Genomic DNA, 24,001 nt, shown 5'->3' on the forward strand with positions numbered 1-24,001 from the left:
CACAAGAGTTGATCACTAACAAGCACTCTTCATTCAGACACTTGTAGTCTTTCCTCAGATTGGCGTTTTTTTGGGGTTGCAAACCCAAGTAAGGCTCTCCAATGAATGTTTTGCCATACTTAAGACAAATATACAATTTTCACCAGTATGGCTTCTCTGATGGGTAAGTCAGAGTTCTGTTAGAAGCTTTTTTCACACTTGCTGGGGCTTCTCCCCAGGGTGGGTTTTCTGAGATCCAATGAGATGTTCATACTGTCTGCAGCACGACTGACACTGAAGGCATTTAAAAGTTGTTCTCCGGTGTGAATTCTCTTATAACGAGAAGGGTTGAGCATTGCTAGAAAGCTCTCAGGGCATTTGTAAGGTTTCCCACTTGTATGAATCCTCTTGTGAGTGATCAAATTTGAGCTCAGAAAGTTTTCAAAACTCTGGGCATCTGAAGTTTTCTCATTGGAGCGAGGATGAGGTGTTCTGTGAGGGCAGCTCTCTGGGCAAATAATTTCTCCTACTTCCAATTGCAGGCTCTCTGGTCCCCACTGAATTCTGAGCTCTGAGCAAAGTCTGAGATTTGTCTTCATCTTAATGAGTTCTCTGATACGTAAATAATTTTAATATTGGTATTACAGCTTCCTGCCTGGTCAAGACATCTGTGAGGCTTCTGATGCATGGGGAGGGCTAAGCTCAAGACCTTTTCACTCACATTACAGATAAATGGTTTTCACCAATGTGTACTGTCTGATGTTGAAGAAGGGCTGAGTTCTGGTGGAAGCTTTTATCACATACAGTGTATTTGTAGTGTAGCTCCTCTGTTTGAGTTCTCATTTTCTGTTGGGCAACAAAGTCCATACCTAGGAGGAAGCCACTCTCACACGTAGACCACTGATGTGGTTTCTCTTCCATGTGAATTCTCTGATGTACAATAAGATCTGAGCTACAGTTAAAACTTTTCTCATACTCAAGGCATTTAAAAGTGTGAGTGTGAGTTGCCTGGTGCCTAATTAGGTTGGCACTCCGAGTAAAACTTCTCATACATTCCAGGCATTTATACGGCTTCTCACCTGTGTGGACTCTCTGGTGTACGATAAGGTCTGATTTCTGGCCAAAGCATTTTCACAGGCACCACACTTATAGGGCTTCTCCCCAGTATGAACTCTTTTATGTACAATGAAGGCTGAACGGTGTCGGTAACTTTTCTCACACTTATTACATTTGTAGGGCCTTTCCCCAGTGTGAGTTCTCTGGTGGCTAATAAGATCTGATTTCCCACTGAAAGCTTTTCACACTCGAGACACTTAAATGGTTTCTCACCTGTGTGAGTTCTTCGGTGCCTTATGAGGTTTGTACTTCTACTGAAGCATTTGTCACACTCACTACATAGATACGGTTTCTCACCAGTATGGCTTCGCTGGTGGACGAGCAGATCAGAACTCTGACCAAAATTCTTGCCACAAATGTCACATGTATAGAATTTTTTACCTGCGTGTGTTCTCTGATGTCCTGAAAGCGCTAAGTGGTGCCAAAAGCTCTTCTCACATTTGCTACATTTATAAGGTTTCTCGTAATTATGGATCCTCTGGTGTGAAATAAGATCTGAGCTTTGGACAAAGGTTTTCTCACACATATCACATTTATAAGGTTTCTCCCCAGTATGGGTTCTCTCACACATAATAAGAGCTAAGTTTTCACAGAAGTTTTGCTTGCATTCAAGGCACTGGTATATATGACCATCTATTTGAGTAATCTCATGCACATGAATAAAATCTTTTACCCTTCTGAGGGCATACATTATATATTTTCCTTTTTTGAGTTCTCTGATTACATCTCTCTTCTGAAGTGTACATTTTCTATGGCTCTCTCCTAGGGAGTTTTCCACTGGTCTTCTTGACCCATCATTGCCCTCACAGTCATTTTCTTGATAAAACTTGGAAGATACATCTATTTCAGGCCTTTCAGTCATGAGCCTCTACAAGTTTCCAGCATCATATATGTTAATTCCTTACTTGGTATTTCCAACCCTAGAATCCAGACAGAAGAAAACATGCATTCCTGATCCTGAGAATTCGACTTCTCAGGGAAGATAGCATTCCTGCAGCCGCTGGCGCCGCCCCTAGGCCTGGGGACAGCACTTCCGGTTACTCTCCGGACACTCGAATCTGGGCTTCCTGGCAGCCGTAGACTCTGCGGTAGTGGATCTAAGAGCCAGGCATCGGGAAGGAAAGAAAAGCGAACCCGGGACGGACGAGAGCTAGGAGCAACTCCCTTCGTGCGCCTAGACTAAGGGAGTTGAGGCCAGGCCGCCCACAGAGCGCTTTAACAGANGTGAGACAAAGTAGAAATATTATTTATATTCCTACAACTAAGAAAATAATTCTCAAAATTAAAATCACTGCAGAAAAGACAAACTCTGTATCAGAGGCCCTAAGTCTTCTAGGTTTTATATGGCGTGAAATCAGTTATTTGCTTTTCCTCTTTGCTAATATAAAACTGATCGGCAATACATATGGGAAACTACAAGTAAGAACTCTTTCCTCTATGAATCTGGGTAATTTTAAAACAAGAGCTCTTCATCTTTCTTTGCTTCAGCTGAGAAATCAAGACAAGACTAATAATTATTATGCCTGCTCATGAAGAAAGCAAATCAAAAGGGACCGTCAATGAGTATCTCTGGAGTCCTTTCTGCAGAAAGCTTGGAAGAAAGTAGTTAATAATCATTAGAATTCCCAGTGACCAGAGAGAAAAGTAAGGTTTCTATGACTCTATCTTCTTAGTGGTGATATTAGGCAAGTTTCTTAACCACTGTGTGCTTCGTTTCCTCATCTGTAAAGTGGATTAATAATAGAAACTACCTTACATGGTCCCGTGGAACATTAAATCACTACGAATCTCCTGGTAAGCCCTCTGTTTTGGCTCTTACTATCACTATTATTATGACAAAGGGGCTTGGGCTTAAGATTCTGCTTTGATATGATTATATAAGCACATAACTTGCTCAAAAAGAAAAATCCTGACTGATTATAGATAAAAGTCTAGGCTTGGAACATAGATTTATAACAGGTGTTTCTTCACATGGTGAAAAGCTGTAAAAGTTGTTTTCCTCCTCATTCTGTAGTTTAGAGGTATGCACACATACAGAAATGCCTAAAGGATCAAGTATCTTTAAAAAAGTTAGGTTGATTCAAGAGAGTTCAGAGGGAGTAATGAGTCAATGCATTTATCAACTACCAAAAATAGACTAAAGAACAGAAATAAAAGGAAGAAAAGAAGCCATTTTCCATATCCTTCACACTTAACTCTCTTCAGTGATCTTTTCATATGTTTGAACCTCTCCCTCATACATTCAGAACCCCCCATCCATCACCTAAAGAGTATGACCTGATAATCTTGCTTCCTATTTTACTAAGAAAATGGAAGCAAGCAAGCAAAACAACACTGCATACACAAAACCAAAATCCTTTCCACATGCTCCCACCACGTCAAACAACCTCTTTTAAGTGTGGTCATATACTGCATCTTTCCTTCCACTACCATAAATGGCAAACTTCCCTTGCTCAACCTAAAGATAGCCTTTCCATCTGTATACCCCCCTCCTTTGTTCACAAGGACATCACTCTAGCAATTCCACCCTCCCTTTCCTGCATTATCAATTTATTCCTTCCTATTGGACCATTCCAATATTATTTCTCTTCTCAAAAACAAAAGCACAATCTACAAGAAAAGCCTCTCAACTGCTTCACACTCAGGCTGTTCTCCCATTTCTCTGTTCCTCTCTGCAGTAAAACTCTTTGAAATAAATAAACCTGTTCATTGTCTCCAATTTTTGTATTCCAAGATTTCTGGAACATACACCAATTAAACATTCAACCCTCATTACTCCACCAAAACCACTCCTGTTAGAAACCTACAAGCTCTTAAGAAATCTGACTCCTAGTTACTACTCCGATCCATTTCTCTGCTCTTCCTCTACTTACTCATTGCACTCCAGTCACCCTGAGTTTTTGCTGTTGTTCAAATAAGACAGACTCACTCCCATTTCAGGGTCTTTAGCCTTGGTATCTCTTCCTGGCTGAAGGGCTCTTCCTCCAGGAATCTTCAAGGCTCTCTCTCTCTCACCTCATTCAGATCTTTGCTCAACTGGCATATTCTCAGTGAAGTCATTTCCAACTGCCCTGTTCTAAACTGTACCACACCTCCATCCCAGCTGACTCACACAAACACTACTCCTCTCCTTTTTGATTTTTTCTCCATAGAATGTAAGCCCCTAAAAGACAGGATTTTTGGCTCACTTCATTCACAGTTGCTTCCCCAGCACTTAGAACAGTGCCTGGCACACAGTAGGTACTCAAACCTAGAAGAGGAGTTCTTACTTGGCATCCACAGACTCCTAGGTAATTTTTGAAACCTTTGAAACTGACTGCAAAATGTTCAGTATATGTGTACTTTTCTGGGGAGAAGGTACACAGTTCCTTAAATTATCAAAAAGGTCCAGTATCCAAGAAACTAGATATTAGATTGGAGCCTATTTGTAAAGGAAATGATATTAAAGCTCACCGAATACAGCAAATTACTAAGTGTAATGCGACCAGAACACAAATAACACTTGCACTCACAGAAAACAGGAAGTCAAAAGGATCTAAAAGACATGGTAGTAACATGGTTACCTGTGGGTAATAAGGTGATAGATAACATTCTGTTTCATCAATTTGTTAACCACAGTTTTCCAATTTCCATTCAGCAATCTGTATGCTTTCCTTGCGAAAGGCACAGAGGCTGCTACTTTTACTTACTTTTATTGAAGTAAAAGTTATTTATAAATATAAAAAGATATACCAAGATTTCAAATGTCAACTCAGAACTGTTCTAAAATTTAAAGGGATAGGAGAAAGAACTGAATGAGGTGGGAGTAGTGCAGTTTCTTCAGAGTCAAAACACAGATCCACAAGAAATGTAGTATTGTGACCACAGAGGGACATAATGGGAGAAAAATGCACTGCAAGGCTAACAAGAATAGGGAAGTCAAAACTGAAGCAGACAAGCTAAACAAAACAGACATGTTTATGCTAAATACAGTGATTAAAATTCTACATTTCAAATATGTGGCGGAAAGAGAGATCAGACTGTTACTGTGTCTATGTAGAAAAAGGAAGACATCAGAAACTCCATTTTGATCTGTACTAAGAAAAATTATTCTGCCTTGAGATGCTGTTAATCTGTAACTCTAGCCCCAACTCTGCTCGCAGAAACATGTGCTGTATTGACTCAAGGTTTAAGGGATTTAGGGCTGTGCAGGATGTGCCTTGGTAAAAATGTGTTTGCAGGCAGTATGCTTGGTAAAAGTCATCGCTATTCTCCATTCTCGAGTACCCAGGGACACAATGCACTGTGGAAGGCCGCAGGGACCGCTGCCCAAGAAAGCCTGCGTATTGTCCGAGGTTTCTCCTCACTGAGACAGCCTGAGATATGGCCTCGTGGGAAGGGAGAGACCTTACTGTCCCCCAACCCAACACCTGTAAAGGGTCTGTGCTGAGGAGCATTAGTGAAAGAAGAAGGCCTCTTTGCAGTTGAGATAAGAGGAAGGCATCTGTCTCCTGCTCGTCCCTGGGAATGGAATGTCTCGGTGTAAAACCCAATTGTACATTCTATTTAGTGAGATAGGAGAAAACCGCCTTATGGCTGGAGGTGAGACATGCTGGCGGCAATAATGTTCTTTACTGCACCGAGATGTCTGTGTAAAGTCAAACACAAATCTGGCCTATGTGCACATCCAGGCACACCACCTTTCCTTAAACTTATTTATAACAGAGTCCTCTGCTCACATGTTTTCCTGCTGACCCTCTCCCTATCATTGCCCTACAGTCCTGCCACATCCCCCTCACCAAGATAGTAGAGACAGTGATCAATAAATACTGAGGGAACTCAGATACCAGTGCCGGTGCAGGTCCTCACTTGCTGAGCTCCGGTCCCCTGGGCCCACTTTTCTTCCTCTATACTTTGTCTCTGTGTCTTATCTTTTCTCAGTCTCTCATCTCTACCTTGTGAGAAATACCCACAGGTGTGGAGGGGCAGGCCCCCTTCACAAATATTTGAGCATATCTCTATGATCTATGAATTGTCCTAGAAATTACTTTTTTTGGTCCAAATTACATCTTTCAGGTGACTTTCACAGTATCACAGAACTCCTTAGACTATAAGACCAGAGTATACTCTGTCACTGTCACAATCACAATCCTCAAAGCCTAAAGTATCACAAGCATTACTCCTATTTTCTTTTACTAAATTGAGTTTACAGAGCTAAATGGCAAGTATCTGCTTTTGCCTTATAGTCAAAGGAAGTGAGCAAAGGACTTACACTGGGGCTGGATGCCAGATCTACTGCACCTATCGCCTGCTTCATCTCAGTTAATGGCAAATTCATCCTTTATTTCTTCAGGCTAAAACCTTGGAGTCATCCTGCACTCTTCTTTCTCATACCTCACAATCAAGCCATCAACAAATTTGTTGGCTCCATTTCAAAACACATCCAGAGTCGAACCACTTCTCAACAGCTTCTGTTGTTACATTCTCGTCCAAACCACTCTTTATTTCTTACTTTCACAATAGCCCAACAGGTCCACTTGAGCTGCCCTGCTAGCCTGTCACTGCCTCTCTGACACCCTTTTATATTATTCTTCTCTTTGCATGTTCTAATCCAGCTGTAATGGCTTCCTAGCTGTTCCTCATCCAGACATACTCCCCTTAGGGCCTTTGCGCTTTCTTTCTTCTGCCTACAGCTTTCTTCTTCCAGATGTGTGCATGAATTTCTCTTAATTCCTTCAAAGACTATTTTTTCAGATGTCATTTCTGAGGAAGGCCTTTCCTAATCACTCTGTTTAAAAGTTGTGAATAGTCTTCATGCCCCAGCATTCACTATTCCCCTTTTCTGTTTTACTTTTCTTCATGGCACTCAAACCCTTCTAACAGACTACATAATTCACTTTATTCAGTTTATTGTCTATTGCTAAAATATGACAAGCATATCTGTTTCGTTTGATGATCTTTCTCTACCATATAAAGTAATGCCAGGTACAAAGTTGGTGCTTAACAAGCATCTGCTAAGTGCATGAATGAATTCTCATTGAAATTCTATTTCTCTCCTTGTCTGACAAAAGGACTGAATGTCACAAAGAATGGGAGGTACTCTGATGAGATGGAGACTGGGAAAGAGAAGGGACACTTCAAAATACTGAAGTAACTGTAGCTTACCTAGAATCCAGACAGAAGAAAACATGCATTCCTGATCCTGAGAATTCGACTTCTCAGGGAAGATAGCATTCTGTAAAACACAAAGACAAGAAAAGGATAAAAAGCCATAAATGAGAGAATTTAGCACTAGGTCATTTACACTCAAAGGACTTAACAATGGGTAAACTACAGTTAAAAAGAACAGATGGGTTTTCTTATCTAATCCCTTAAATTCAATTCTGTAGAGTCTTAAATCATCCTATATGACTCCTTAGTCAGAATCTATAACCCATCTGCACAATCTATGGCTTCCTTTGTAACTATAACAACACTGCAGCAAAGGGCTTCTAACACTAAATCTCAGTGGTATCTTGAAAACACTAAGTGGCCGGGCGCGGTGGCTCAAGCCTGTAATCCCAGCACTTTGGGAGGCCAAGACAGGCGGATCACAAGGTCAGGAGATCGAGACCATCCTGGCTAACCCGGTGAAACCCCGTCTGTACTAAAAAATATAAAAAACTAGCCGGGCGAGGTGGCGGGTGCTTGTAGTCCCAGCTACTCGGGAGGCTGAGGCAGGAGAATGGCGTAAACCCGGGAGGCGGAGCTTGCAGTGAGCTGAGATCCGGCCACCGCACTCCAGCCTGGGCAACAGAGCGAGACTCTGTCTCAAAAAAAAAAAAAAAAAAAAAAAAGAAAACACTAAGCCATTATCTTCCCCACATGAACTCAGGCTGTCCTGATCCAAAGTATAATAGAGACTACAAAGTATTTTTGTGATTATAACAAAATTACCACCTTACTACCACTGGAACCCACGTAATTGTCACAATTTTGGTTATTCAAAATTTGTAACACCCTAAGTTGCTTTATATTTCAACCACAAACAACCCAGGAGGTGGTCAATTAGGGGCACAAAAAGAAGTTAAAGAGTCCACAATTAGCCATTGATGTTTCTCTAGAAGTTTTAACTTGCCTTATCCTTAGGTTAACGGGACTTTCATTTCCCTCAACAACCTTCCTGCTACTGAGGATCAGACGCAAAAATGGAACTACTTGGACCCAGGCAGCATATAGGGCCATACAGCTGAGGGTCTCTATGACACTTAGCTCATAGCTGCTAGTATTAAAATGACATGTTTTATGGCTCTAGTTCCAGGTGAGATGGAGTAAACACATGTCACCAATGTTATCCTACTGAACCCAACTACTAAATCTGGACAGAATGCATGGTCCAGTTATTTGACAACTCTGAAAAGCACATAGCATGCAAGTCAGGAAAGACCAGAATTTTAAATGCCATTCAACTAGCAGTGATTTTACTTCCCTTTTTTTTTTTCCTTTTGGTCCTCTTCAGTATCCTGGGGCCTAAACTCAACGTAGCCCTAAATACAGAAGTGAGGGAAGCTGTAAAACATAATTGTCAACTGAGACTTTTCAGAAAACCTATAAGCTTCCACATCATTTATTTATTTATTCTTATTTTAAGTTCCAGGGTACCTATGCGGGATGTGCAGGTTTGCTACATACGTAAACGTGTGCCTATGCAAACGTATGCTGTACCTATCACCCCATCACCTAGTTATTAAGCCCAGCATGCATTAGCTATTTTTCCTGATGTTCTCCCTGCCCCCGCACCTTGCTACAGTCCCAGTGTGTGTTGTTCCCCTCCCCGTGTCTATGTTCGGATTGTTCGGCTCCCACTTATAAGTGAGAACATGCAGTGTTTGCACACCAATTATTTAAAATTGGCCATGGAAGTCAATGGACAGAAAACTGACTTAAATATGAAGAAAAAAAAAGGAAAATATCTCTAGAAGAAATATAAAGAACGTGGTAATAAAACACAGTCAGAGGGGATAATGGTGGCTACAGAAATCCAAATTTCTCAATACATCCTTTAAAAGCAGTAACAAAAAGATGAACAAATGTACTATACAAAGCCCACACTGTCACCAAATCCCATATAGCTATCTCTCACATTCTAGCCATAAGCTATCAGTGAGAGCAAGGACAATCTGAGAATGTGGGGTAAAGAGAAGAGAGCTGGCAGTGGGCAAGATTGACCTAAAATTTATTGCCAGAAAGAAAAACCCACTCTAAGTACAAAAAACTTTATCACAAATATGTAAAACAAACAAACAAACAAACAAACAAAAAACACCATTTAGGGTTCAATACTATCTGTAGTTTCAGGTATACACCAGGAGTCCTGGAACATATCCCCCACGAATAAGGTGGGATTACTATGTTGTATTAATGGCAGGTGAGAGTTAAAAGATACTATTAAACTAAAAAATCATCTGAAGCTAAAATGGCCTTTTAGAAAAGAAAATTTTAAAACCTTAAAACCAAATAATTAAAGGTTAAATATAGAAATTTATTTTTTAATGGACTAAAGGCATTAAAAAAGATCTAAGTATGGACGAGTGCAGTAGCTCATGCCTGTAATCCCAGCACTTTGGGAGGCCGAGGCAGGCGGATCATCTGAGGTTGGGAGTTCAAGACCAGCCTGACCAACATGGAGAAACTCTGTTTCTACTAAAAATACAAAATTAGCCAGGCGTGGTGGTGCATGCCTGTAATCCCAGCTACTTGGGAGGCTGAGGCAGCAGAATCATGTGAACTCAGGAGGCAGAGGTTGCGGTGAGCCGAGATCATGCCATTGCACTATAGCCTGGGCAACAGGAGCAAAACTCCACCTCAAAAAAATAAAATAAAATAAAATAAATCTGAGTACGAAAGTAGCTAATGTAACAAAAATCAAACATTCAAAAAAGAAAGTCACGAAAGAGCTATGAAAACCTATCATGTAGAAAAACACGTAATAAAACAGTTATAATAAATAGTATGACATTGTTAAAACCAAACATCAACTATATCAATAAATATAAGTGAGCTTAACACACCTATTAAAAGAGATTTTCATTTTGGCTCACAAGCAAGACCTAACTGTATGCTAAATACAAAAGACACCTAAACCAAAGTGATTCAGGCAGGCTAAAAGTAAGCAGGTGGGAAAAGGAACACTAGGCAAACAGAAACAATAAAAGTAGAGCTTTTGATCCTGATATCAGGCAAAGCAGAGTTCAAGCCAAAAGCATTAAACATAATAATACTTTCTAAATTACACTAAAGTCATGGTTATCTATGTATCACATTAAAGAGCAGGCACATTTACAAAGGAAAAACAGAGACACAGGTACAAAGAAACAGAGATAAAGTATTAATAATAGGAAAGCTTAATATACCACTCTCAATAAAAGACATACAAACTGGACCAAGAAGAAGTAATGATGCAGAAGGCCTAAATAACCTAATTAATAAGTAAATCTTATTTATATTAAACTGTATGCCATGATAAGTACACATTCTTTTCAACCACACAGGAATCATCCACAAAAATCTGTCATATATTATGTAACAAAGAAAGCATCATTAATTCTCATAAACATTATAAGAAACAATCTGCAGCAAAACTAGAAATTTATTAAAATATCAAATAACAAAAGGTCCTTTCAAATGGGGGGAAAATAAACCATTGAAAACTCTTCAGTAAAAGGGCAATGAAAATTTAATAAAATTTCTAAGTATTCATAATTGAAAATATTACATATTACAATCTATGGGATCAATTTAAAGCAGTTTATGCCTATATTTCTTTAATCAATAAAAACAGAAGACTTAAACTGAACAAGTTAAATTCTTAGATCAAAAGCTAATAGAAAAATAAATTTCAATTGAGCCCAGGAGTTCAAGACCAGTTCAAGGGCAACATAGCAAGATCCTGTCTCTATCATTTTTTTAAATGGGAAAAAAAATCAAAATAGTAACAAAAATAGATAAAAGGAGAAATCAATGAACTACAGAACACAAAAACAGTAAATCTAATGATAAATCAAAATCATACTTATTTTGTAAAACTTAAAGAAACAGATAAACCACTAGGTAACTTAAAGAAGAAAAAAAGGGAGAAAGCACACATTTACAAAATAAGAAATGACAAGGAAGAAAAACCACCAAACAGAAAAAACACACATACAGGAAACCACTTTGCAAATCTCTATATAAATAAATATGATTAACTATGAAATAAGTGTTTCTTTATGAAACATAATTTATTAGAGTTGACTCCATTGAAGACAAAGTTTTAAAACACCAATTTGCAGAGAATAAACAGAAAAAGTTATAAAGGAACCATTCCACAAAAAGCACTAGGCCCACATTGTTTCACAAAAGAATTCTACAAACCTACACAGACCAAATAAATACAATGCTTCATACATATTTTCCAGAGCACTGAAAACAAAGAACAACTTCCTAATTATTTTGTGAAACAAAATAGCACTGATAACTAAACTGATGAAGAGAGTATAAAACTATTAATGTCCAATACTGCCTTTTTTTTTTTTTTTTTTAAAGAGTTGGGGTCTTGCTCTGATGCCCGGGCTGGAGAAGAGTGGCACAATCATAGCCCACTGTAGCCTCAAACTCCTAGGCTCAAGCAATTCTCCCGGCTCAGCCTCCTGAACAGCTGGGACTATAGATACATACCACCATGCCTGGCTAACGTTTTTTATTAATGTGAGAAATACTATAAAAATCGACACCACATTAAGAAAATAATATACTATGACCAAGTGGAATGTTTTGCAAAATTGGTTCAAAATTAGACTATCTTTCAATATGAGGAAATCCACTAAATATAATGCCCCATACAGACCTATGGAGAAAAATAATGTAATTATATCCATAGACGGTGAAAGAACTTGCAACAGAAATCAGCATCTATTCTGGATAAAAACACTCAAGAAAGTGGGAATTAACAGATACTTCCTTTTAATATCATAAAACATACATTCTTTCATCTAATACCTTAAGTTAGAAAACTATAAAATTTTACTAAGATCAGGAACAAGGCAAGGATGGCCAATATTCCTCTTTTCAGTCACTGACCTGGAAGTATTAATCAATGCAATTAGAAAAATCAATTAGAGGTGTGAAAGAAGTAAAACTATCTCTATTGGAGGTGATTTAATAGTATAATTAGAAAACCCTACAAAAGACCAATGCTAAAACTAACTCAAATGATAAAGGAATTCAGTATGGTAGCAGGATATAAAATTCACCACATAGAAACCACCAGTTTTTAAAATAAACATAAATAATAACTAATTGGAACACACAATGATAGAGAACAACCTTTGTATAACAGCAGCAATATAAGACTACTTAGAAATAAATAAAAAATAGCCATGCCAAATAAACCATAGGAAAACCTTCTCCCTCCTGAGACCCAAAAATAGACTTGAAAAAATGGAAGGACATCCTTTGTTGTATAGAACAATTCAATATTATGAAGATGTTCCCTCCTAAGATTTATAAACAATGCAATCTCAATAAAAATAATAAGCTTATTTATGAAACCAGACTAAGGAGTGGCAAACTACGGCCCATAGGCCAATTCTGGCCTGCCACATGTTTTTTTCAAATAAAATTTTACTGAAATAGGGTCATACTTATTCATTCATGTATTGAAAGGCAGAATTGAGTAGTTACAATAGAGACCAGATAGCCACCAAAGCCTAAATAAAATACTTTCTGGTCCTTTACAGAAAAATCTCCAATGCCTAAGCTATACAGTTGCTACTCAAGTTCACTTTGAAAAGACCAACAAGGACAGCCAGGAAGCAATGAAAAGACAGACTATGAAGGGTAACTAAACCCATGAGACATTAAAATAAACTCTAAAGCTTCTAATATTAAAACAACAGAGTTTCGAAACACAATTAGATAAAGAGACAAATAGAATAGAAAATCCAGAAATAGACACAAACACATATAGAAATTTAGTATGCAATAAAGATGACATCTCAAATCACCAGGGCAAAAATGGACTTTTTAATAAACGATGGTAAAACATCAAGGTAGCCACATGAAAATAGGTACAATTTGATTTATATCTCATACCACACACCAATATAAACTCCCAATTGGTTAGGGATCTAAATGTATACATGGAAACGATAAGATACTACAAGAAAACTAAAGTAAATTCTACTTTAATCTTAGGGTACCAAAAATTTTCTATCTGTAAGACTAATCATTTGACTAAAATAAAACTTTTTTAAAAGTTTTCTTTTTTCTATTTTATTTTATTTTATTTTTTTGAGACTGAGTTTCACTCTTGTTGCCCAGACTGGAGTGCAATGTGTGATCTTGGCTCACTGCACTCTCTGCCTCCTGAGTTCAAGTGATTCTCCCGCCTCAACCTCCTGAGTAGCTGGGAATGCAGGCATGAGCCACCATGCCCAGGTAATTTTGTATTTTTAGTAGAGACGGGCTTTCTCCATGTTGGTCAGGTTGATCTCGAACTTACGACCTCAGGTGATCTGCCCGCCTCAGCCTCCCAAAGTGCTGGGATTACAGGAGCAAGCCACCGTGCCGGCCAAAAACATTTTATACATATTAAAAAAAAAATAAAGTCAACAGTCAATGGGCAAACTGAGATAAAATATTTGTAACAATATTTGAGATACAGGAACAATATACCTAATATATAAATATCTCTTAAAAATTGACGGAAAATAAAAATCTGATACAAAAATAAGCAAAAGACAATTCTCACACACAAAAAATATAACAATGTCCCTTAAACATATGAGAAGCTGTTCAATCTCATAATTAGAGAAACGCAAATTAAAATACATGACATTATTAGGAATAGAGAGAAACTTCTTCAAGTTGGTAACAACATCTACAAGAAAACCATTGCTAACATCATACTTAATGGTGAAAACTTAGAAGCTTTCAGCTAACATCAGAAACAAGGTAAGAATGTTCTCTCTCACCACTGCTTTTCAACATCATACTGGAACAGACAGATAATGCTGTAAGACAAGAAAAATAAATAAAAGGCATACAGATTAGGAAAGAAGAAATAAAACTGTCTTTGTAAGTGACATGATCACATATGTAAAAATCTGAAAAAATCATCAACAAAAAACTCCTGGAACTAAGAAGTGATTACAGTTAAGGTTGCACAATACAGGGTAAATACACAAATCATTTATTTTCCTCTATACCAGCAATAAACAAGTGAAATTTGAAATTAAAAACATAATACCATTTACATTAACACTCTAAAAAATGAAACACCTTAAGTATAAATCTAACCAAATATGTTCATAATTTATGCAAAGAAAATTTTAAAACTCTAATAAAAGAAATAAAAAAGAGAACTAAATAAATGGACGGATATTCCACATCCATGGATAAGAAGATTCAATATTGTCAAATAGTCAGTTCTTCCCAACTTGTACTATAGATTCAACACAACCCCAGCAAATTATCTTGTAAATATTGACATATTGATACAAAGTTTATATGAAGAGGTAAAAGACCTAGATTAGCTGAATGCTGAAGGGGAAGAACAAAGTTGGAGCGCTGATGTTACCCAACTTCAACGCTTACTATACTACTTGAAGTTACAACACTAAAGATACAGTAATCAAGAAAGTGTGGTAATGGTGAAAGAACAGACAAATAGATAAATGGAACAGAAGAAAGTCCAAAAATATACCCATATATATATAGAATCAGCTGATCTATGATAAAGGAACAAAGGCAATAGATACAATGCAGAAAAAGATAGTCTTTTCAACAAATGGCGCTGAAGTAACTAGACATTTACATGCAAAAAAAAAAAAGAAGAAGAAAATCCTGTCATTTGCATCAACATAAATGAACTTGGAGGACATTAAGTGAAATAAGACAGACACAGAAACATGAATACCACATAATCTCACTTACATAGAGTATAAAACAGTCTGATAGAAACAGATGGTAAAATGGTGGCTACCAGAGGCTGAGAGGTAGTGGGGTTGGGAAGATATTGGTCAAAGGATACAAAATTTCAGTTAAACAGGAGTAAGTTCTAGAGTTCTACTCTAGGTAAGTTCTAGAGTTCTACATCACGGTGACTACAGCTAATAAAAATACACTGCATATTTGAAAATTGCTGAGAGTAGATTTTATGTTCTCACCACAAGAAATGGTATGTGAGGTAATATATGTTAAATAGCTTGACTTAGCTATTCCACAATGTATACATATAAATACATACATATTTTACTTCTCAATTAAAAAAAATTTACAAACCCCAAATGAATCAGATACCTAAGTATAAAACACAAAACTATAAAACTTCTAGAGGATAACATAGGAGAAAATCTAGATGACCTCGGGTATAGTAATGATTTTATTTTTTTGGGATGGGGGTCTCGCTCTGTGACCCAGGCTGGAGTGCAGTGGTGCGATCTCAACTTACTGCAACCTCTGCCTCCCAGAATCAAGTGGTCCTAACACCTCAGCCTCCTGAGTAGCTGGGACCAGAGGCATATGCCACTATTCCAGGCTATATTTTTCTATTTTTGGTAGAGACAAGGGTTTTATCGCGTCGCCCAGGTTGGTATTGAACTCCTGAGCCCAAGTGATCTGCCTACCTTGGCCTTCAATAGTGCTAGGATTACAGGCGTGAGCCACCACGCCTGTGCTGGCAATACTTCTTAGATACAACATCAAAGGCATGATCCATGGAGGAAAATTGACAAGCTGGACTTTAAAATTTAAAATGTCTGCTCTATGAAATAAACCGTCTAGAGAACGAGAAGACAAGCCACAGACTGGGAGAAAATATTTGCAGAAGACACATCTGATTAAAGACTGTTATTCCCAACATTTTAAAATCTCCCAAATATACAAAAATATACATATACCCTTAAAACTCAACAAAAAAACAAACCAGTTTAAAAAATTGGCAAGTCAAGCCAGGCGTGGTGGCTCACGCCTGCAATCCCAGCACTTTGGGAGGCTGAGGCGGGTGGATCACCTGAGGTCAGGAGTTCAAGATCAGCCTGGCCAATATAGTGAAACTCCGTCTCTACTAAAAATACAAACAATTAGCTGAGCCTGGTGGCAGGAGCCTGTAATCCCAGCTACTAGGGAAGCTGAGGCAAGAGAATTGCTTGAACCTGGGAGGCAGAGGCTGCAATGAGCAGAGATGGCACCACTGCCCTCCAGCCTGGGCAACAAGAGCGAAACTCTGTCTCAAAAAAAAAAAAAAAAAAATTATAGATACTCCATAGAATGTACAACATAAAGAGTGAACCCTAATGTAACCTATGGAGTTTGGGTGACAATGATGTATCAACTTAAGTTCATTGATTGTAAGAAATGTATCACTCTGTTGAAGATATTAACAGTGGGGGATGCTGTGTGTGCTGTGTGTGTGGTATGTGCATGTTTCAGGGTAAAGGGAGTGGTAGGGGACATACGGGTACTCTCGGTATTTTTTGCTCAATTTTCCTATGAACCTAACAGTTCTCTAAAAAGTAAAGTCTATAAAAAATGAAATAATTTTTTAAATGTACACAAAATACCAGTTCTCACCAATTAAATCTGCATACATTAAAAGGTATGACAATGCATTCTGTGGTCAACACTGTAAGGAAACAGACACATTCATATGTTGCTGGGGGGAATGCAAATTGGTAAGTCTATATAAAAATGAAATAATTTTTTAAAAGTACATGAAATACCAGTTCTCACCAATTAAATCAGCATACATTAAAAAGTATGACAATGCATTTCGTTGTCAACACTGTAAGGAAACAGACAAACTCTGTTGCTGGAGAGAATGCATATTGGTACAATCTCTTCCGCAGGGGAATGTTGGCAGTATGTAACAAAACTAGATATACATTTACTTTTGACTCAGCAATCCCATTTCTAGAAATGGACTCTGAAGATTCAACTCCAATAACATGAAAATATAAAGCATAATATTACTCACTGTAGTAATGTTTGTAATGGAAAAATATTTAAAATAACTTAAATATCTGTACATAAAAAATGGTGAATAACCTATGGTACATCCATATATAATGGAGTACTATGCAACTGTAAAAGAGAATGTAGAACATCTTTATCAACTGATGTGATTTCCAAGATAAATTACAAATTTTAAAAAGCAAACTGTAAAAAAGTATGTTGTATTTTATGTAAGAAAGTAGAAATAAAAATATGTATTTCTCCACCTGCCCCAAAAAACAAGAAAGTAATGAGATTGGTTATCATTACAAGGCAGATAAAAATGGAACTGATGGCACAGGAAAACAATTGGGTGGAGGAGGAAGAGTCATATTTCTCTAAGAATATGAAGACACAACACACATTTTTACTTTTAGAATTATATTTTACATATTCAATAAATGAATGAACTAATGAACTAAATAGTCAAGATGGAGGAGAAAAGCATAAAAACAAACGTACCTGTGTTTCAAATAAATAACAACTATGCAGAAGAGGAAAAAAAAAAACTCTGTAACACAGTATTGGGACTATGTATATTCAATCTCAAGATAAAAATAACTCGAATCAGTAGAGGTTTTCTCCCCTGTCGGGATAAGGGTACACTACTTAATGTGTATCCTAGGACTGAATAAATAAGTAAATATACTATGGATAATGTCACCTAGATTCCTCATTGTCAATGAAGAAGGCTAAAAATATAGAAAAGAGAAAGGCTAGAATCAACTCTGTAGTGTTTAACTGGAATTAGAAGTATCAGTATAAGTCAAGATTTTAAGGTTTATATAGAGAATAAAGAAATGTATGTATGTGTGAAATTATGTGTGTGTATTTTTTTTTTTTTCCTAGTAATGTTTGCTGAGAAGTCATGGAAACAATAAAATCCTAGTAGTAATGAGTATACCAAGCATTCAGATATGGGTTTCTAAATACTATTCTCCATTGAAAAGAATGAAGACTCTTTGGAGAAATGGCTGTTTCCAGGGTTTGGAAAGTGTAAGATGAGCCTGGACTATCCTGATGTGTCAGAAAGTAAGGAAGTGCTCAAAAAGTGGTACAATATGCCAGAAGGACCCACAATTCAGGATGGAAGGACTGCCACTATACAAATCTGGAACAAGTAGAACACTGAAATAAGTAATAACAGTAATAAATTAGTCACACAATAAGAATCCATGAATTTGTACTCATTTAAAAAAAAGTGTATAGAAGGGAAAACTTTTTTGCATTAGAAAAGCAAACAATTAAATACAGAAGAAATGATGGAATTAAAAACTTCATGTTCAATCAAGAGTACTGTGCAAAATCTAGTGGATGAAAATTTTATGAGAATCAAGATATTTACATAATCTGAAAATATCTCCCCACTAGATATTTAATAATTATAAATACAAAAAGAGTAACTTCATAGTATAGAAACCTGGAAGACGCCACCTTAACCAAGTGGTACTTCAACTAAAGTGAATATGGCCAGTAATGAGATAAAACATCATGTGCCTCCTAATATGATGCAAAGAGAAAAACATAACATCACTTCTGAGGTATCTTGCCAAAAATGTCTAACCTGAATCTGATCACGAGGGAACATCAGAGAAACCCAAACTGAGGGAAACTACCAAATAAATGGCCTAAATATTCAAAAAGTGTCAAAGTCATGAAAGATAAAGTCTGAAAATATGTTCACAATAGAGACAATACTATAATTAAATTAAATGACTGATGCTGAATTAGATCTTGGCCCACAAAAAACATTTTTCTCTTTTTGTCTTAAAACAACATGAGTGGAGCAATTGGCTAAGTTCAAACAAGGTCTGGAGATTAGATAATAGTACTTATTCTATGAATGTTAATTTCCTGACTCTGATAATGGTAACGATAATTTCTAGAGAATATCCTCGTTTTTAGGAAATATACAATTGAGTATTTAGGACAGGCTTTCTCAACCAGGGTTCTAGAAAAGAAGTCCCCACAGAAAATGAATCTGAATGACTGTTTTCTCAGTTCTCCTAAGGATGGCATGTAGCTAGTAGTACTGTACATGCATATGGAGATGTTGATTCTGATTGCTTCTGTTGGAGAAGAGGCACGATGTCTACAACTTACTCTCAAATGGTTCAGGAAAAAATCTATATATACGTATATGTGTATTGCTATGCTTTGAATGTGTCCTCCAAAGTTAATGCATTGGAAACCTGATCCCCAATGCAGTGACATTGGGAAATGGGTATTAATAGGAGGTATGTGGGTAACAGGGGCACCACCCTCACAGACTAATGCCATTATTTCAGGAGTCAGTTCCTCATAAAAAGATGAGTTTGGTCCCTTTCTGAGCACTCTTGCTTGCTCTCACCCTCTCTTTGCCCTTTTGCCATGAAATGACACAGCAAGAAGGCTCTCACTAGATGCCAGTCCCTGTCTTGGACTTTCGAATCTCCAGAATCATAAGCCAATAAATTTCTGTTCATTACAAATTACTCAAGTCTACAGTATTCTGTTATAGCAGCCCAAAACAGACTAAAATGTTTGTTTAATAGAGTCAAAATCCTAAAGCAAACATGGTAAAATGTTAACATTTAGAGCATATGGGTGAAGGGTATATGGGAGTTCTTTGTATCATTTTGCAATTTTTGTATGTCTGTACTTATTCAAAATTAAAAGGTATTTTATTTTGGTTTTCAAAAAACATTGTGGCTAAAGGTTGGTTTATTTTGGTGGTTAATACTGACAGTTTAAGCTCTGTATGCAGATTTTGGTTCAAATTCCCACTCTACTCCTTTGTAGCTGTGGTAAGTAACTTAATTTCCTTTAACTTCAACTTTCTCTTTTTTCCTCACAGAGTTGCTATACGAACCAAGACACTGCCGGTACTAAGCTCAATGTCTAGGTCTCAGTAGATGCTTAATAAATGGTAGATTCTATTATTTTCTTAATTCTACCTTCACATGCACAAAACCACTAACATGTATTAAGCCCATTTTCTATGCCTGATTCTTGTGCAAAGCCTTGTTCAAAACCCACTTAAAATAACTAATAAAACAATTTGTCCAGTTAATGATTAACATGAAGATTATGCAAAAACTAGAAAAAATTTATGGAGCAATATTAGAAGGAAAAGGAAGAATTCCAACTCAGAATCACAATTAAGTAAAGACATGCAGGGATACAGAAAAACAGCTGTAAGATGGGGGGTTCATTAAAGGTTTTGTCTGTTAAAATTTGTACTATTGTTAAGCTCAAAAGGAGAATACAGTGAAAATAAAGGATTCTTAGTTTTGTCACAGCCAGGCAAATCATTTACATTATTCCCTAAAGTTATCAGTCCAAGGTGTCTTATTTGTGCTAAACAACCAATGAAGTGTGGGGCATTAAGAAGAAGAAGAAGAAAAAAACCTGAATAAATAAGGAAATAATTTTCCTATTTATATCCAAGTTTTTTTTTAGATGTCAACACCTAAAAAAGTAAGTGTGGGTGCCAAACCTCAAAACAGATCATAAGACCAGGTGCGGTGGCTCACGCCTGTAAGCCCAGCACTTTGGGAGGCCGAGGTGGGCGGATCATGAGGTCAGGAGATCCAGACCATCCTGGCTAACACAGTGAAACTCCGTCTCTACTAAAAAATACCAAAAAATTAGCCGGGCATGGTGGCAGGTGCCTGAAGTCCCAGCTACTCCGGAGGCTGAGGCAGGAAAACGGTGTAAACCCAGGAGGCGGAGCTTGCAGTGAGCTGAGATCGTGCCACTGCACTCCAGCCTGGGTGACAAAGCGAAGACTCCGTCTCAAAAAAAAAAAAGATCATGACACTTCCCTAATTTCAAATACTGTTTCCTATCACACTCAGAATAAAATTCAAAGTTTTTACTGCCCTACATAATGTGGCACCTCTGCGTATCTTCAGCCTCACAGGCCACCTCCGAGCTTTTTGCACCTGTTCCTTCTGCCTAGAATGCTCTTTCCCATGCAGCTTACTCCTTTATTGGACTCAAGTCTCTGCTTGAAAATTACTTCCTCAAAAAGCAGCACACCCTGACTACCTTATCGAAAATTTAGCCTATGTTGCTTTATCCCATTTTATTTCTCTCCATAGCACTTATCACCATTCAACTTTGTGGTACACATTTTATATTTGTTCATTTGTTTGTCTTTTTACTAAAATATAACTTCTACCAGGGTTAGGACTTAGTCTTTTGCTTACTGTAATATCCCTAGTACCTAGAGTACGTTTGTTGAATAAATGAAAAGTGTGAACAAATACCAGAACAAAAAGGCAATCATCACCCTTGGACCCCCAGTAGCAATATAACAGACTAGACCAGTAGCCCTGGCTGGTTCATCTAGCAAGCCCAAATACATCTTTCAAGTCTTAGCTCCAGGGTACCCTCCTTTAGGATGCTTCTCTTGCCCCATCCTAGGAAGAGACTAGTACTCTTTCATGCCTAGGGTCGAAGTGAAAGGAATAAACTGGAACACAACAAAAGTCCAAGCAGACAGGCTAATTCATACAACTCGAGAGTTCATGGTTATCCTTAAACGGTATATGGGACCAAGAGACAAAGTTAGTAAAGCATTATTTAAAAACTAGATGGTGTTTATAGGCCTTAGGCTTGGAAATTTCTCATTTATTTTTCATGGATTACATGGATTATCTCATTTAGTCCTCCCAAGGATCCTATAAAATAGGTATTAATACCAATGTTTGGATCTTACAGATGGAAAACCTGATGCTTACAGCAGTTAGATAATCACCCAACAACTTACAAACAGTAAGTAGCAGAGTCAGGATTTAAATACCTATCTTTTTTTTTTTTTTTTTTTTTTTTTTACACTTTCTTCGATAAGGGGAGTAATATCTTCTCCTCGCCGGATATCAGGAATAAGTCTATTAATTATTATTATTATTATTATTTTTTTTTTTTTTGAGACGGAGTCTTGCTCTGTCGCCCAGGCTAGAGTGCAGTGGCCGGATCTCAGCTCACTGCAAGCTCCGCCCCCCGGGTTTACGCCATTCTCCTGCCTCAGCCTCCCAAGTAGCTGGGACTACAGGCGCCTGCCACCTCGCCCGGCTAGTTTTTTGTATTTTTTAGTAGAGACGGGGTTTCACCATATTAGCGAGGACGGTCTCGATCTCCTGACCTTGTGATCCGCCCGTCTCAGCCTCCCAAAGTGCTGGGATTACAGGCTTGAGCCTAAATACCTATCTTCTGACTCCAGAGCCTACCTAAGCATTAGGCATACTACCCTCTTTGTATTACAAATCAATCAAAAAGCAATTACTGCAAGCCTAACGTGTATATGCATGCATGTTGAAAAGGAGTAGAAAATAGCCTTAAGTTGGTAGGATAGGGCCCAGTTTTACCACTCTGCTATCTTAGGAGCTAAGAAAGGGCCATTCTCTTTTTCCATATATCTTCTCCCATACTTTCCTTTCACCCTGCCCCACCTCACGCCCCCATCCACATTTATACAGAAACAGAGCCTGGTATGCCACTTATCATAACAAGAAAGACTCAAGACCATCTTCCTTTTGGTTTCAAAAGGTCTCTAGTCCAGAACTATTCACAACACTCAATTCTTCCCTCTCCTAGAAGAAAAATCAATAATGTAGATGATGACCTTGTGAAATTTATAATTCATAATTTTTCTAGAGCTGGCCTAGAAAACTGGTCTGATTTCCTCTCCATTCTAGTGAGCATCCTTCAACCATAGCTTATCTCTTCCCATCTTTGCTTACATTGTTTCTCCTGCAGGAAGTACCTGCCACGGGTAGCCATCAGTTCCGACTAACTCTAGACAAAATGTCAGGAGTCTTTCTGAATAATTACTAACTGCAACTTCGTAACAAAGCCCTAAGCCTCGTTTTTCGTTTGTTTTTTCTCCTTCTGCTAATTGTTTTTGTATGTATTATCTCAACTTCTAAGATCAAAGACCCATTCGTCTACCACTACAAACCCCAAAGTGCACGCGATAAGTGTATATAATATACAGTTATATGTAATTCCGTTTTCCAAAAAGAAATGGTTATAGGAAGATTAAATCAGATTTTTCTGCAGATAGATTCAACTGCAACATAACTAATTCCTGCACTGAAGATGAAGAGAAAAATCCACTCAACGTCCTTTTTTTCTCAATATATATGAAAGATATATATTGCTTTGAAAAGTGCCTTGCCGTGTTTACTATTATTATCTCTAGGAACTATCGTACTAAGGTTCTCTTCTTTCAACTTTTCATTGACCATCTTTCAGTCCTCCGTCCGCCGTCAGGGGGGACAAGACCATGCTCAGTGTCCAGGAACAGGGGCTGGTCCCACTTGACTGTGGCCCTGGGTCTTGGGTCCCGCCGCGCATCCATCCCACCCCTGGGCCCCGCAGGCCGCGCTTACCCTGCAGCCGCTGGCGCCGCCCCTAGGCCTGGGGACAGCACTTCCGGTTACTCTCCGGACACTCGAATCTGGGCTTCCTGGCAGCCGTAGACTCTGCGGTAGTGGATCTAAGAGCCAGGCATCGGGAAGGAAAGAAAAGCGAACCCGGGACGGACGAGAGCTAGGAGCAACTCCCTTCGTGCGCCTAGACTAAGGGAGTTGAGGCCAGGCCGCCCACAGAGCGCTTTAACAGAGCGCTTTAAGGGCCCACAAGGCCGGTTACGCAAACCCTTTCAAGCTGGCTGGGAAGAGGCCGGCGCATCCCCACCCCCGCAAGTCACATGATCACCCCGGTCCGGCTATTAGGGCGTTTCAACCCCGGCCCCTGGGCCAATAGGAGCCGAGTCTTCGGAAAGGGGCGGGGCCCGGGGCGCCTGCGCTCTGGGAGCCCTCGGCGCTTTGGTGGGAGGCGGTTTTGCTGGCGCAGTGGAAGGCCGGCTGTGGGGGTAGGCAATCACTGCCACCTTGTCTAAGAAGAAACGGCACCAACAGCGTTG

The 24,001-nt window shown here is 38.3% G+C and overlaps 1 protein-coding gene and 1 long non-coding RNA gene across 2 annotated transcripts; both read right to left on the reverse strand.

Annotated features, from left to right (window-relative positions):
- Window positions 1–638: 638 nt before the first annotated feature.
- Window positions 639–1,915, reverse strand: LOC108513440 (zinc finger protein 322). The gene is given in 6 exon segments (XM_017849203.1): window positions 639–694; window positions 697–720; window positions 723–1,112; window positions 1,115–1,273; window positions 1,276–1,760; window positions 1,762–1,915. Coding segments are annotated over 6 exon segments (1,194 nt in total). The 5' UTR covers window positions 1,842–1,915.
- Window positions 1,916–1,972: 57 nt separating this feature from the next.
- Window positions 1,973–23,768, reverse strand: LOC108513441 (uncharacterized). Its single transcript, XR_001880915.1, has 3 exons — window positions 23,466–23,768; window positions 7,240–7,309; window positions 1,973–2,015 (listed from the first exon to the last, which is right to left on the reverse strand). It is a non-coding gene; the product is annotated as an uncharacterized LOC108513441 (long non-coding RNA).
- Between the last annotated feature and the right edge of the window lie 233 nt (window positions 23,769–24,001).

The sequence above is a fragment of the Rhinopithecus bieti genome, unplaced genomic scaffold, assembly GCF_001698545.2.
Source record: "Rhinopithecus bieti isolate Rb0 unplaced genomic scaffold, ASM169854v2 scaffold_32760, whole genome shotgun sequence".
In the NCBI taxonomy this organism is placed as follows: domain Eukaryota; kingdom Metazoa; phylum Chordata; class Mammalia; order Primates; family Cercopithecidae; genus Rhinopithecus; species Rhinopithecus bieti.